Genomic DNA, 16380 nt, shown 5'->3' on the forward strand with positions numbered 1-16380 from the left:
GTGAAGTCCCTAAAGTAGCCGAATTCACAGGGACAGAAAGTAGAGTGGAGGTTGCCGAGGGCTGGGGGAGGCGGCGCGGGGGTTGCTGTGTGATGGGTAAAGTTTCAGTTTTGTAAGATGAAGAGAGACCTAGAGAAGGATGGTGGTGGTGTGGGCACGATGTGGATGCACTTCACACTACTGAACTGCACATTTTAAAACGGTTAGGATGGGGGCGCCTGGGTGGCTCAGTCGGTTAAGCCTCCAACTTTGGCTCGGGTTCACGACCTCACAGACTGTGAGTTCGAGCCCCGCACTGGGCTCCGTGCTGACAGCGTGGAGCCTGCTTGGGATTCTCTCTCCCTCTCTTTCTCTCTCTGCCCCTCCCCCAATTGCCCTCTCTCTGTCAAAATAAATTTAAAAAATAAAGGCAGAAAAAATGTTTAGGATGGTAAATTTTATTGTTATCTGTCTTTTACCACAATTAAGCACTTTTAAGAAGTCTCTGGAGCCCCCTCAGTCCCTCAACTGCATCCTCATCAGCCTCTGTCCCCATGACCTCACAGCACCGGTGTCTCCCGTGTCCCGAGACTGGTGGTCCACTCAATCCCCTCACTATGTAAGAAGACAAGTAAAGTAGCTGGCATGGATGAGGCCTTAAAAGCTCTCCAGTGAAGAGAGTCTCAGAGGTTGAGCCTGGCATCTCAACAATTGTGTGTCTGATTTCTTGCCCATTTTTAAAAGTTTATTTTCTTTTGAGAGAGAGAGAAAGAGAGCGTGCGCACTCATGAGCAGAGAAGGGGCAGAAAGAGAGGGAGAGAGAATCCCAAGCAGGCTCCACACTGTCGGCACGGCGCTTGATGTGGGGCTCGAACTCAGAAACCGTGAGATCCTGACCTGAGCCGAAATCAAGAGGTGGACGCCCAACCGACCGATTGAAATCAGCGGGTGCCCCTGATTTCTTGCCCTTCAAATCTTACCTGACCTATTTTGTCCAAACGGATTTCCTCTTTTGCCTTTTGCGGACACAAAGAACAGCTGGTGACCATCCCCTATGGAATAAGACTCCCAAAGCCTTCGACAGCATTGTTCAATTACCTTGCTTCTTTGAAGATGCTGTCAACGTTCCCCAGTCTGAAGCTGCAGTCACTTGCTCTTGAGCAACCGAGCCTTGCGCCCTCAACTGTGCTTTGCGTGTGAGTTTGGGTGCATCCCAAATCATTCCTTAAGGACAGCTCTGGCCCTGCCCATGGCAGGGCCTCCAAAGGAGGCAGGTGGCCCTCCATTCAGGCCTCGGAGAAACAAACTTGAGGAGACTGCTTGAAGATGTATCCCTCCTTTTAGGATTAAGCCAAGTGCCCAGGGGCTGCTGGCAGAGACTGCCTTGTTTTGCCCACCCTCTGTGCGGTGGCTTTTCCACACTATGCTTGGCAAGGTACCCCGGCCCACTCTGAGGACACCGTATAAGAAAGAGGTCTGTAAAGTCTCGGTGCAGTTATACTAGGGGTACAGGTGAGGGCAGGCTGTTGATCCTACCGTGGACATGAGAAGGTGTGGGTGGCACTGCTCCCATGACTCAGAACGAGGCAAACCTGCACATCTTAGGCATGGCTTATTTTTCCCCATGGACTCTAAGTCCTGTCACTGATGAGTGTACCCTGTGTTTCTGCTGCTAGATAACTCTAAATCAAATATGAGGACTACTCCTGGAAGGATGCTGTCCAACAGAACTTTCTGTGATGATGGCAATTTTATGTATCTGTGCTAGTCAATAGTGTAGCCACTAGCCACGTGTGGCTACCGAGTCCTTGAAGTGTGTTGAGGTTGAGAAACTGGAGTTTGCATTTTAATTAATTCTGAGTTTAAATTTAAACGGCCACATGTGGCTAGTGGCTACCAATGAGCTCTAGACACTCTATGGGAAATGCATGCATCCTGATATCACCTTTGGCTTATGTGATTTTCCTAGCAATATATTCTATCTACTTCAAATCCCTTTGCTGTCTAATTATTTATAATAATCTTCTTGTGTGGTATATATCATTGTCAGCTACCTTAAATCTTTTTAAAATTTCAGATATTCTTATAAGTACAAAAAAAAAGATAACATATGCACATTCCCAATTTCTTGGACTAGATACTTCTTCCCCACTTGCTGCAAAACGGAGTAATTAATATGTTCATTTGCGGGAAGGGCATTGCAGGAGTGGGGAAGAAGCCTTCTCTACCGTTTCTTCATCTGGATGCTGCTTACACAAATGTTCACTTTGTGAAAACTCACTGAGCTGTGCACTTAGGATATATGCACTTTTACTATATCATTTCTTCTTCAATAAAAAGTAAAGGGAAACCTATAAAGAGAACCTGCTGTGTCCAACACACAATGTTAGTTTAGCTCTAGGGGATGCGGAAAGATTCAGACAACTCGGATCGTGACTCCAGAAAGCTGCATTTTAGTGTCACTGAGCACGAATGGAAATTTCTAGGATGCATTTTCCAGAGGGATCTCGGGCAACTTGTGCAAGCAACTCCCCACCCTCCTCTTCCCTGCCTTCCCCCGCCGAATCAAGCAGTGCCAAGAAAGGAGAGAGGAGTTTCAGGAGGAGGAGGTCTTTCTTTCCATCTTATTGTATTTTAGTAAAAAACATTTCCAGGAGTGCCTGGCTGACTCTGTGGGTAGAGCAGGTGGTTCTTGGTATCAGGGTCATGAGTTCAAGCCCCATGTTGGGCGTGGTGCCTACTTAATTAAAAAACAAACAAATAAAAACCAAAACATTTCCAAATTCTTATAAAAGGCTGGGTAACTCCCAGAAAAAACCTTCCGTCTCTTCCAGGGGAATTAAATCAAAGGAAGAGTTCTCTGGAATACGGAATGTTAATAGGGCAGGATGAGGAAATAAAATGCAATCTGTATTTTAAGAAAGCAACTAAAAACTACCCAAGATTTGCTTCAGTGTATGGTAACTCCACCCAACTGAACAAAAGCATTTATATTAGAAATTATAATTGAAAATATAACTTGGGAGACATACACTGCTAAGGATGATGTGGCTAAAAGGTACTCTTCCAGGCAGGTCCCTCTCTCCATGACTTAACTATCTTAATGTTGCTAAAGACTGACACGTACATTTTTATTTTAAAAGTAACTTAAAGAGATGGGCGGGTGCATATTTCATGCTAGAGCAGAAGGTTGCTTTCTGCACTGATTCTGTCACAGTAACCTGTACAAATGGCCATAATCAAGAATTATGGGGGGGCGAATATTAGTCATTTCTGTCCACATTAATTTGCCTCCTCGACATATTACTATATGGAACAAAGGCCTGCATTCCTGAGACCCAAGATACAAATCTTTTTTCTTACCTTTTTCACACTTTGATGCTCTAACTTCAAAAGCCTGCACCTGTACAGATTTTATAACCATTTAAATGTGTGAATCTTTGAAATATTCTTTCAATGGTTCCTCTGAGCACAGTCCAGGCCAAGTTTTTATACTTTGTTCTTTCACTTCCGTTATTACAGGCCTCAAGAGAAAAAGTATTCTAATTACTGAAAAAAAAGAAGGAGTCCCTTCAAAACAATCATATTCATTTTGGTCTTTTAGCATAAACAAAACCCTTCCATTTACTTTTACTTATTCAACTGCATTATATTTTGCATACAAGCATCGGCAATCTTCAAACACAAGTTTTTTCTCACATTTCAAAAGAGACAATTAGCTAGCATTCAGTTCACTGAATAATAAAGCAATATTATTTAGTTTCTTATCTGTATAGTTCAAAGAAAAAACTGAAAAGTATCTGTGTCCCATAAACAGTAAATATCTCAAGGTGATCTTTCTGACTTGAGCAGTGTGGCCCGCCTAAAGTTTTAACCAGCTATCTGACATGTGCCAAATTCTCACTTCATTTTGGGATGTGTGGATTACAGTTCTGATGCTTAATGTCAAAATCAAGAACTATGAAGCTGTACCTGTGATTCAAGTAACTACAATCAGCATCTTCAGGAGGTGATTTCAAGATAATGGCCCCTAATTCGCTATCAACTTTCTCCTTCTAGGTAGCCAAATGTGAAAACTGAGATGCCCAGGCCAGGGGTTTTTCAGAAAAACAAAGTCCTGGGGCACCTGGGTGGCTCAGTCAGTTAAGTGTCCAACTTAGGCTCAGGTCATGATCTCACAGTTGGAGTTGGAACCCTGCATCCGGCTCTGCAGACAGTTCAGGGCCTGGAGCCTGCTTCCCATTCTGTGTCTCCCTCTGTCTCTGCCCCTCCCCAACTTGCGCGCGTGCGCGCTCTCTCTCTCTCAAAAATAAATAAAAATTAAAAAAAAAAAAAAGAAAGAAACAAAGTCCTATGTGCTTGGAACTGATTTACATGTTAATTCCAGAAAGTCTGGGTTTGGAAAGCATGTACAGGTAGGGCCAAGTGCAGGACATTCTTAAATCTACCTGCTGCATTTTGAATTCTAGAGTATGATTAATGATCCTGAAAGGGTGTCAGACAGCCACTGGAAGGATGGGAGGAGAAAGGGATCCAGCAATTGAGTGAAGGATTAACCACAGAACAGGACTTTCTACTGCATCCATTTCCTTAAAATGTATTCACTCGCCTCCTCCCAGACTTAATGAAACCAAAAACTCCAAAGGCATCACTTACTCCTTACAATATTTATGAGAAAGTAATTTTTCAAGCGATCACTTGATTCTAACAACCTACTTACTGCCTAGTGGTAGAAGGGATGGAAGGTGGGGAGACACTAAAGGGAAGAAGAAAACAAGCACATCCTCTCTACGGAATGTCAATACAGTTTACAATTTTCAAAGAGCTGGGTTTTCCTGAAGTCCTTTGTGGAAGGGAAGAATGCACTGGTAAAAACTCCCTAAGTGTGAGGGAGTAGATTCAGGAACCTTCCATAACAAGCAAGGTCCCTGGGATATAAGCTCATCTGAAATCCCCAGGAGTCACTGGCATTTAGCCGATGCTCAAACAGTGGGTGAAGAGGGGCGCAGAGGACCTGGAAGTTGCTTGCTGAGGCACAGAGCCAAGGCGGTGAAGTGAAAACAACCCATGCAAAGAACCCTTGATGCCTCCTCTTGTGTTCGGGCACAGTATGGATGCCTCGATTTCGTCTAAGAGCCAGACAGGGGGCCACTGATCCCTCCTTTTTGTTTCTTAGCTCATTGCTCTCTACCAGGTACTAACCAGAGTTTCTGGCAGAGCCAACCCCCTGGTTTCTCTGTTCCCCCAAAACAGACAGGGAGGTAGACACAGACAGACAGAGACCTTCCCCCCCCTCCACACCCCCCTCCGCCCCAGGTACCTGCAGGAGGATCTTGTTCCCGTCGAGGTCCTCCGTCTGCCAGCGCCCCTCACTGATGGGGCTGCAGGGGTTGGGCAAGAGAGGCACGAGCTCGCCGATGTCCTTGACCCGGAACTCCAGCACCGAGGAGTCGGTGGGGACGGGGGTCTGGTCACAGGGCAGTCTCTTCAGGGAGAACTGGATGTCCACATCCAGATTGGAGAAAATGGGGAAGATGCAGAAGTCCGTCTTCTTCTGGCTGGGGCTGCGCCGGAGGATCAGCTCGTAGAACTTGAGGATGTCGGCGTAGTTGTCGTGGCGACAGTAGATGGTGAAGCGCACGATTTCCTTGCCGTAGTGCACGGGCCGGATGGCCCACAGCGGCGTCCCGGGGGCCAGCGTGAAGAAGTCCTGGCTGCAGGGCAGGTAGGGCAGGAGCCTGCGCGGCACGCGCTCCGTGTGGTGGTGGCGCCAGGGCGGCCGCTGCAGCGTGCGGTGCAGCTGCAGGATGGGCTCCTCGCCGTACTCCTCCTGAAGGAACAGCACCACGGCCAGCGCCGGCTGCGCCACCTTCGAGGGCTTCCTCCGCCGCCGGGGCGCCCGCCTCTCCGAGACCCGGAAGAGCTGCAGGTCCGGGTGGATCCAGGCCAAGACCTTGTCGATGGCCTCCTGCAGGGGCTGGGATTCCCCTGGGTCTGCGATTATGTGGATGCTAACCAGGAAAGGGTCCTGCGCCTCCTCCACGGAGAGCTCACCTGGGGGGCGCAGAGAGAGAAACGAAAAGGCCGTGTCATTAAAGGCGTCCCGTGATGACATGCAAGGCTTTCACGGGAGGAGAGGCTAAATCGTCACTGCGCCGACTCCGTGATCGTTCGGAGCCGAGAAGCTGAGACCTGACTACTGCTGGGAAGTTCCCACGCTGGCCGGTGCTAGGAGGTCCCCAGTGCCGGACTTCATCTGGTCCAGTGTTACTTTGTATTAGGCGGCAGAAAGTCCAATCTCCACGGATGTGGAAGGGACAGCACGCCCATTAGAAGAGACGCGGCCGCATTAAGTGCACGTAGGCCATTTAGTATTTCCCAAAGGAGCTGCAGGGCCTCGCCCCACGAAAGGTCCCTGTAACACTACACTCCTCTGATTGGCTTGTTTTGCTGGTTTACATTGTTCACTCATTTAACAAACATTTATGGAATCCTTTCTTTACACTTCCTGCTAGGTGCTGAGCCAGGTACTCACTCTGACAGATAAAGCCCTGGCAGGGGAGGCTCGCTGTGTCCTTTGAGTAGGCTGATCAGGTGGGGTAGCCTGGTCCTGACCACCTTGCTGCTGGAGCAACCATGGGGGTGGGGGAGGGGACTGTGCACGGGGAGCATAGTGTTCTCACAGTGTTCTTGCTGAGGCTGCTTACTGGGGCTGTCGTTAGGGATGGGGTGGGGCGCATGATGGGGCCATTGCTGCCTGCTTAATGCTATCTTATGGGCTTCTCCTTCGGCAACGTCCACTCAGGGGCCCACACATCCTGAACGGGGTGTGTACCTTCCCGATGTCTCTGGCAGAAAGAACATCTGGGAGCATTGAATTCAAGTGGGAGGTTGGCCATTTAACTTGGCAACGCTACCCCACAGGGTGAAAAGTTTGCTGGCCACACTGGTGTATTTCTAATTCGGAAATATTGAGCACATTTTCTCAGCCTGATATAAGACTTGTTCTTGGGGCGCCTGGGTGGCTCAGTTGGTTGGGCGTCCGACTTTGGCTCAGGTCATGATCTTACGGTTTGTGAGCCCCGTGTTGGGCTCTGTGCTGACAGCTCAGAGCCTGGAGCCTGCTTCGGATTCTGTGTTGCCCTCTCTCTCTCTGCCCCTCCCTGCTCACACTCTCTCTCTTTCTCTTATAAATAAACATTAAAAAAATTAAAAAAAAAAGAGACTTGTTCTTTTAAAAGGTAACTCTATTTGCATTTTTACAGGCTTTATGATTCATCCAAGGGAAATCAAGAAATCTTTAAGTCCACTGCAGCTTGGGGGGGTGGGGGGTGGGGAGCGGCAAGATTCATTTAGAATGTAGATCTGTCATCACACACATGCCTCACAATGTCCACTAGGGTATTAGACCGAAGTCAATCATGCAGTCAATAACGTTTGAGAAGCGTGATGTGCTTTTAGGAACAATAAACTCGATCAATTCACAGGATGAAAAGTCAATTTTTTTTTCTAGGCTCTCAAGACATGCCAAATGGGCTTGCAGGTATATTTCATTATATTCACCTGTAATAACACGGTTTTAACTCTGTTGGATCAAAACCTGTCTGAATTTCTATCCCAACTCCGGCTGTTAGATTATTTCACTTGGGAACAGTGAATTCAGTCTGTTGTGGCCTTTCTTGTTTACTCATTTATTTACGCAGTTGTTGAGGAATCAGTATGTTGCAGACCCTTGAGAGACGAGGAAGCTGGTGTCATCGAGTACCATGGGAGTCTGTCTACGTAGGCCCCCGTGTGAATGGTGCTGCTCCCCTAGAAGTGTGCAGGATATAACCCGGACAACCACAACAGCAGCCTTCTAAAGAACCATTAAGTCACAAATGCAAACGTCGTAAATACAGTCATAAAAAATTAAAAGTCAATCTGATATATGCCTATAGGAAACACAACAGAGTAGCATCTTAGGCAGGGGTTAGAGTCTAAGGTTACCCTGCGCTAAAAATTACCTATAGACAATACTACTATTGAAAAGTCCCTTAAATTTCCAATATGGCACTGAAGGTCCTGCTTGTAACAAGACAGCATAGTCAGACAGGTGTTCCTCTGGCTGAACCCCAGATGAAATAACAGGCTTGCCGCATGGCTTATGTTATAAAAGAATCGTCTTGTATCAGTAAGCACCAGATCCCTACTCAGCAGGCTGTGCCTTTCCCCCTGCGAGAGGCTTCTGGAACATAAGGATGGCCAAGGTAACAGCAAAGTCAAGTCTCAGCACTTCCATGATCATGGACTAGAATGGTGGGTGAAATTATATAACTCCAGCCCCTTATGGCTGAGCATGTATTCTTGAACTTGTACCAGTTAAATATGAGCGTGATGTCCTTCCAATTTACTACTGTGTGACAAAGGACGGAGCAACTTTTCTTCCAGACTGCTTCTGGGAAGGTTTTCTGGAGTTTTCTGAACTGGGCCTTGAAGGGTAAACAACATCTCACTCATAATAACCTCTAATGTGGGGGAGATCACTGCAGGAAGAGGGAAGACTGTTTATGAAGGCACAGAATGGTGCAAAAAAACAAGCACATTTGGAAGGGGGTGGTGAGTAATTCTGAAACGTGGTAACAGACGCAGCGGGGAAAAATGGACTGGAGCCAAGTTGTACAGGGCTTTAGCTCAATTTGGTAGTGATAAGGGGCAGTGGAAAGTTTTAATAAAGGGATGCTGGAATCCAGTCAGGGGGAAGCCAAGTGAGAAGTCATAAAATGAGTAAACAGCCTAGACAACAGATAACAAGACTTGGCCTTGGAGGAGATGGCGTTACTGGCCCTCGTTCTTTTCCTGCCCTGTATCCTTGCTCTCCGCCATGGGACTTTATAGTTCCTCCCACTAATGGGTGAAGTGCTTTCCCTTCCCTTTGACTTCGGGTTCGACCATATGTCTAACTCTGCTCAACAGAAAGACACAATGGTGACGTGTGTTGGGGCCTGCCTTCTTGTGCTTCTGACATTTCCCTGAGAAGAATGTGCTCAGGCTAGCACATTAGTGCCAGAAAGCAGGATAGGAGACACATGGATCACAGCCGCCCTAGCTGAGTCCAGCCTGTATCAGCCAATCTCATACACCCACAGAAGAAACATGGTAAGAGCCACCTAGCTGGGCCTGGTCTGGAGCACCTAAGACATGTGAGAAATAAGAATTGACTGTTGTTTCAAGCCAGTGTTTGGGGGCGGGGGGTGGTTGTTACACAGCAATATTTCCAGGTTCAGTGGATATACAGAAAAGGCCCAGATTCACAGGCTCTTGAGGAGGCACAGGGGACTAGCTTTGGGGCCCACAGGCCTGGGATGGGAGGCAGGGAAAGCAGGAGAGGAGTGTACCATGATGTTTCTGGCTTGAGTAACTGGTCAGTTATCGAAGCTTAACTAAGACACACAAAATAGAGGAAGAAGGGCAGATTTGTGGGTAAAGATAAGGAGTTCCACTTTGGCCATGTTGGTGAGACGGACAGCCGGAACGACTGTCAGGAGGGATGTCCTGTTAGCAATGGGACCTATGCGCTGTTGAGGTCATGGGCTGAACTGAAGGATGGATCAAGTTACCTTTCGACTGTATTCTCGCTTTCATGCAGTGATCTGATACGTGTGTGCCCCCATATAGATCTGAATCAGTGGAAATCATCATGGTGGCTTAAGAAACAAATCAGAATTCATGGGCTCTTGTGGTTTTTCTCTTTGTTTGCTCTTCTGCTCACCTGGCTACTTTCTGTTTCGCTGAACAACCACTATCAGCAGAAGTGCAGCACAAGGCAAACCAATGAAATTTCCCACTGGTCGGCAACTCCAGCAAAGGTAGGGGAAGGTACCACAGCCAAGTAAAAGGCGTATTTCACTTTTCCGTGGTCACTTGATCTCCCAACAGTGGGGACACGCGACTTTGCTGAACATTTATGAATGTTCAGTATGAACAGAAAGAGGTAGAAAGGCTTGGAAAGATTTAGGGGATGAAGAAATGTACTTGAGAAAACTACAGATGATTTCTGCGAGAGGAGAAAAGGACATATGGAGTAGAAAAAATATTTGAGAAAAGGAGCTGTCAGAACAGTGAGGCAGTCCCGTTGAGATACTGAGCCCACTCTCAGGGTGTGTGCGTAGCCACGTATGTGGAGAGATGTTAGCTAAGACACATATGATGTTCTCTGTGGGCCGGCACTTTCTCAGTGTTCTATGTATATAAACTCATTTAATCCTTAAAACGACCCGGGGGGGGTGGGCACTATCATTGTCTCCATTTTAGAGAGCAGAAAATCGAGGCACAGAGAGGCGAAGTAATCTGCCAAGGTCGCACAGCATCCGAGGCGCGTCTGCACAGTCACGGACAGTTCTGCAGGGAAGTGTGCTTACCCTCCAGCGCTGTATTCGTTTCATAGCAGGAGGAGAGCGGCCCCGCCCCATCATTTCTGGTCACACTACTAGTCACCACTCTCCACTGCTTTCCTGCCTCCTTCTGGCCGGCTGGCTTCTCAACCACCGGCCACCAGCTCCATGTCCTGGTCACTCATTTACATCTCTTTCTTCTGGCCCTGGGTGTGTGAAGAAGAAGAATCCAGAAACCACCTCCCCGATGGCACACACCCAGGTCTTTACATCCGAGTGCTGCCCTCTCATGCTTGCAGGCAAGCGTGAGGCCTGGGTGTGGAGAGGTCGCGGGGAAGGTGGCTTCTGAGTCCCCGAGACAGAGTTGTCAGGGTGCCTGGCGTCAGGACACCTCCATCCGCCACACAAAGGTTTCCCAGAGAGAGCAGTAACAAAGGCCATGCTGAAGCCCCCGCGGATGAGTGCGTGTTGACAGCTTTGCAGAAAGGCAAGATGCCCAGCCTTCGAGCAGGGTGGGGGCACGGCGAGAGGCATCTGACCGAGCACCAGCTCGCCTGGGCAGCCTGGGATGCAGCCAAGAGCAAGCAGGGAAGGAAGATGAAGACCCGACCCCTGAGCTCCCTTTGCACTGCGTGCATCAGGGCGATGTAAGTCGATAAAATCCTACCCTGAAAAGAATGAGGAGAGTGAGCGGTGGCATTAATAGGCTCCAGCCATCACCAGCACGTGCCCACTGCACGAGGCCCTAAAATAAACGGGCCCCAGGAGCCACAGTGTGAAGCTCCAAACCGTCACTGGGTGCTGGGTGCTAGGGTTATCCACACCCCAGAGAAAATGTGCCTCCTGGAGCTGGATAGGAAACCAAGTATTTGAGGGGAAGGAGAGGAAATGTGAATAATTAATTGTCACGGAAAGCCTCTCTGCCTCCCTGGAGAAGCAGGGATGTTGCGACTGTGGGAGACGCTCTGCGTTTATCGTATCTATTACACGTCTTCTCGGAGGGCCTCAGACCGCACCTGTTCACTTAGGGTGAGACACAGACCAGACATGAACTGGGCAACAGACGGACTTCCCCAGGGCCGGTTAGAGGATGGGAGCTATTCACAAATTTACAGGTATTACCAAAGCTGTCAGATTCCTTCCCGTGTGATCATACAAAGTTTTTTTTTGTTTTGTTTTGTTTTGTTTTTTTGATAATGTAAAACAAAAAGCAGCTCTAAGTAAAGCACTGTAAGTGTCAGGCCTTCTATGAGGCAGAAGGTGTACTATGAATCTGTGTATTTGTTACATTTCCCCCCAATATTTCACCTCTCTTGTATATCCCTTGTCTCTTATTTAGGTATTAAGAAAAAATGTTGTTTTTTTTAATAGAAATTTCTCTTGAGAGAGAGAGAGAGAGAGAGCGAGCGCGCAAGCAAGCATGACTAGGGTAGGGGCAGAGAGAGGGAGAGAGAATTCTGAGCAGGCTCCGTGCTGTCAGCACAGAGCCTGATGCCAGGCTCTAACTCGTGAACCGTGAGATCACGACTTGAGCCGATATCAAGAGTCAGACGCTTAACTGATTGAGCCGCCCAGGTGCCCTGGGTCTCTGAAGTTCAAAAGATAACAATTTAGACAGTAATAACCATATATGAAGCTCTTATTTGCCAGACACTGTCCTAAAAGCTTTACATATATTATCTCATTTAGTTTAAAACAATACCATGATAAAGGTGTATTCTCCCCACGCTGCAGGTGAAATATTCATGGATCTGACAAGGGCCCACCCAGAACAGGGTCTCCGTGCTCTGTACCTGTGCGCTTTCTCGCTCTCTAGCTCACCGTCCTTGCTTTGCTTGGCTGGGCCCTGAAAGTGTGGCTCAGCTCCTTCAGGCAATGCGGCAGGAGATTCTGCCGTGAATGAAGGAGGACAATTATGCCTGGGCAGTTTCTGGCAATCCCGGGCCTGCATGGACACGTTAAGCTGGAGTCTGGTAAAGTCTGGGCAGGGACTGAGGTCCTTCTGCCTGTTGACGGACATCCTGATGCCGGACCTCCCACTCAGCTGTCTCAGTGCTGCCTGCACCGGGACTCCTGCCATCCTTCGCACCCGGGGGGCTTCACCCCATTCTTGCCTGTGCTGTCTCCCACTGCCTGGAGCCTGCCAGGCTGGCCCTCCTCCCAGAACTGGCAAACTACTGTGTGTCCCCAAAGTATTTCCTTCCCAGCAGCAGGTATGTCTAGTTCAAAGTCCGGATCTCTCATTTCAAAGGCAAGGCCCAGCCAACTCTCAGGATACAAGTTCAGATGCCTCCTTCTAGAAGTTTTGGACGATGGCTGACGTCTCTGTCATTTTATCCACCATTTATCACCGACAACTTACAATACAAATCATTTACTGAACCAGGCAATGTTGACTGAACACCTACTCTGTGCTGGGCACCGCAGGATAGTGGGGAACGAAAGACTTTCTGCCTTCCTGGAACTTATAATCTAGTGGGGGAGTCAGAGCAAGCAAATATAGAAGATGAAGTCAGGCAGCTAAGTGCAAGGGACAGACACTTCACGGAGCAACCTATCCTGAACGTGGTACCGTAACAGGTTTCCAAGGCAACAGCCACAACCAGTTAGCATCACCTGAATAAACTACCATGTGCCATTCTAGTGCCACAAGAGGCTAAAAGAATCAGACCAAGGGCACCTCCAGCTGCTGCCGGTTTAGGGAATTTGGCCCTGGAGCTTGCCTGGACATTTCTGGAACCGCATATGCAGGAGGCTGAATAAACTCCTTATTTGCATTTCTAAAGCCCCTCTGTGTGGCACTGAGCGGTTCAGGGACTTGGATCCTTGGTCTGGTCAACCAGACCCTCATGACCGAGTGGCAGAAAACCCAGGTGAGACGGCGGATCGGGTGTGCAACAAAGGCAGGCCGGGCGCAGGCGGACGCTGGGAAGAAAAATTAGGTCAGGAAGCGGGAGGAAAAGAGGCTCCAGGGTGACGAACACAAAACCGACTCCATTGTCAAGTGCCACAAAAGAGCCAGCCTCCCCCCACTAAGCTGCCTGGTCTTCCCGGGAATGCCTGCCTGAAGTGAAGGCTCTCAGAAAGGGGCTTCCAAATTCCTTCTCCAGAGAGTCTATTCATCCCGAATGTAATGAATAACCTGCCTTCATCGTTTTTTTTTTTTTTTTCTTTTTTAACAGTTTTCCTTTAAAGCTAGTTCCTCAAACCTCTGAACTAATGAACAAACTGAAGCAATTCCCTTTGCCCCCGCCAATAGCTAAGATAAAATCTCAGGCTTTCTCAATCCTTAGTAGTTTTAGGATTTTGACAAGGCTTTTGGTTGACCTCCAATGCTGGGCTGTGAAAGTGGCAAGGCTGACCCCAGTGCCAGCCCCAGCCGAAGCCAAAATTAGAGGCAGGGTGGGAATAGCGAGAATCTGGTGGCAACAAGGTGACACGCAAGGTTTTTTAACATTGGGGATCCGAATAATGCAGATAAAATCGTGCTCCTCTCGGGGCACCTGGGTGGCTCAGTCGGTTGAGCGTCCGACTTTGGCTCAGGTCATGATCCCACGGTTCACGAGTTCAAACCCCACGTCAAGCTTTCTGTGGTCAGCGCAGAAACCACTTGGGGTCCTCTGTCTCTCCCTCTCTCTGCCCCTTGCCCACATTTTCTCGCTCTCTGGCTCAAAGATAAACAAACATTAAAAAAAAAAAAAAAGTTCTCCTCGGGGCACCTGGATGGCTCAGTCGGTTGAGCCTCCGACTTCGGCTCAGGACATGATATCACGGTTCGTGAGTTCAAGTCCCGCATGGGGTTCTGTGCTGACAGCTCAGAGCCTGGAGCGTGCTTCAGATTCTGGGTCTCCCTTTCTCTCTGTTCCTCCCCTGCTTGTGCTCTCTCTCTCTCTCTCAAAAATAAAGAAAGATTAAAAAAATAAAAAAAAAAAAGTTCTCCTCTCTCAGCCTGAGTTCACAGTACTTTCTTGTAATTGAAAAATGCAATATAGGCTGAGGTGGTTAAGCCAAAACCTGTATTTTCATTTGGCAGAGGAAAACAATGTGGAATCTTTCTGATCCTTAGGCCTTTTACAGCCGTAACGATAGCTGCCTGCCTTCTCTATTCTCACCATCTGCTGCAGGAACGATGTCAGGGATCTGGAAGTGTGGCACTGGCGTGCCAGTGTCCTGCTACACTATTGAGACCCTATTAAGGACACTGTTAAGGACGACATAATAGAGAAAGTAAGACAGGGTCTTTAGACACCCTGCATATTTTTTCCCCTTGAAAAGGAAATATGCATTTTATTTTGTACGTACTTCTAAGTTTCATTCTGAAATAAACCTCCAGATAGGAAGAAGAGGGGGAAGCAAAGGCCAGCCACTCACCAGAGAGCAACAACAAAGACCCTTTAAATTCCAACACAGCCTGGCATAAATTCTGAAAGGGGACTAGGAGGTTGCTAGGTCATTAGTGTGAGAAGGTAGAAAAGCGGTAGGAACGAGGGCCATCTCTTGATGGCAGAGTTGTTATCTAAGTCCTTACGACTGTAGTGATTTTGAAAGTTTATGAGAAGGTAACACAGGTCTGTTGCCCACCAAAGTCTGATGCTTAATACTGGACAAAGACCCTCGGAGTATAAAAGGTAAAGGGCTCGACATGACAGAAGCGATGCTAGTATTTGACACAGAATCCTTTCTTCTACTCAGGAATGTGCACTCGTTTTCAACGGCTTCATATATACCTTGTCATTTTCAGCAGTAGCAAAGTCATCCTGAGAGCCAGGACCTCAAGAAAATTCTACAGACTGGGAGATGAGGCAGCAGGGCTCACAAACAACGGGGTTAGGATATTCATTGTGTTTTGAGAGGTAAGTTACATCTATCACAACGGAACAGACAGAAGAGGAGGACGGTGACCAAAACCTACCCCAATGATTTGTTCATCAACCAACCCCAGACCTCTAATAACTGGAGCTGGTGGGAGAAGTCCTCACAATTACAGCAATTAAGACTTATTTTACAAAGGGATTTATTCTGGCAGGATGTTGAAAAATCAAACGTTTAGCTATTACAACCGTTTTAGGAAAAAGCACTACGTAGGTGCTCATAAAATATATCCTGACCGCCACAGGAGGAAGACCAGTGATGAGATCTGGTGCTGGCTTTGCTCAGGATCAAACTAGCAATGCAGGGAAGGGAGCCTGCGGACTTTTTTTTTTCTTTCTGGTTTAAAATTCGATCAAATGTTCCACTGCTTGACCAATCTCAACATGATACTGACACGTTCCTGGTCCTTGTTTCCATTTCCTTAGAAAATATTTACCTTCCAACTCCCTGAAGAACAAGCCTACTGGACAGGACTAGAAAATTAAAGATGGAGGAGGCCTTTAGTCTAGCCTCCTCATGTCACAGATGAGGTCCAGCGACTTGCCCAAGTTGACCGGCCACTTAATGGCAGGTCTAGAAAGGAGCAGACATCTCTCAGACTCCCAGTTAGGGGCTCTGCTTCAGCTCTCCTGTAAACAGCCCCAACGACTGCACAGCAGGAGGACACATGTCCCTTCTGGAGCTCACAACCTCAGGAAGCAAGGTATTCACACATGACAAAGAGAAGAAAAACAAAGTGGGAGATGTGTTCTAAACGACACAGCAGATGAATTTTAGAGAGAATACCCAAAGTTCCCATTTACCACAATTTTCTTCTTGCCTTGTGGCCCTCCACCTGCACATTCAGGGCTGTTCATGGCTTCCAGGAGGGTGGGGGCAGATAGGCCCATGAGTCAAGCTCCTGAACTCATATATAGTTTCCAGATCACAGCAGAGAAAACAGTCTTGAAGGGCAAAGGCTCTCTATTGCAAGGGCTGGGGCTCTGGAGACAGAAGAGGCTTTCTGAGCTAAGAAAAGCTAAAAACCTAGAGCAGAGAGGGTTTTCCCCCTGCATCACCCGTGCCATGTTGCCAGAGTGGCCTTTTCAGCTCAGAGATTGTCAGGTTTGGGCTTCCGGTGGAAGGAAGAAGACTGGAAGGGACCTGACCGACGTCT

General features: G+C 47.9%; 1 protein-coding gene across 1 annotated transcript in view; it reads right to left on the minus strand.

Annotated features, from left to right (window-relative positions):
- Positions 1–16380, minus strand: part of FAM124A (family with sequence similarity 124 member A) — a 98601-nt gene that overhangs the window by 64013 nt on the left and 18208 nt on the right. The window contains exon 3 of the mRNA XM_042909712.1: positions 5300–6033. Coding sequence (XP_042765646.1) covers positions 5300–6033 — 734 coding nt within the window. The remainder of the gene's footprint in view (positions 1–5299; positions 6034–16380) is intronic.

This window comes from Panthera leo, chromosome A1 (assembly GCF_018350215.1).
Source record: "Panthera leo isolate Ple1 chromosome A1, P.leo_Ple1_pat1.1, whole genome shotgun sequence".
NCBI classification, from domain to species: Eukaryota; Metazoa; Chordata; class Mammalia; order Carnivora; family Felidae; genus Panthera; species Panthera leo.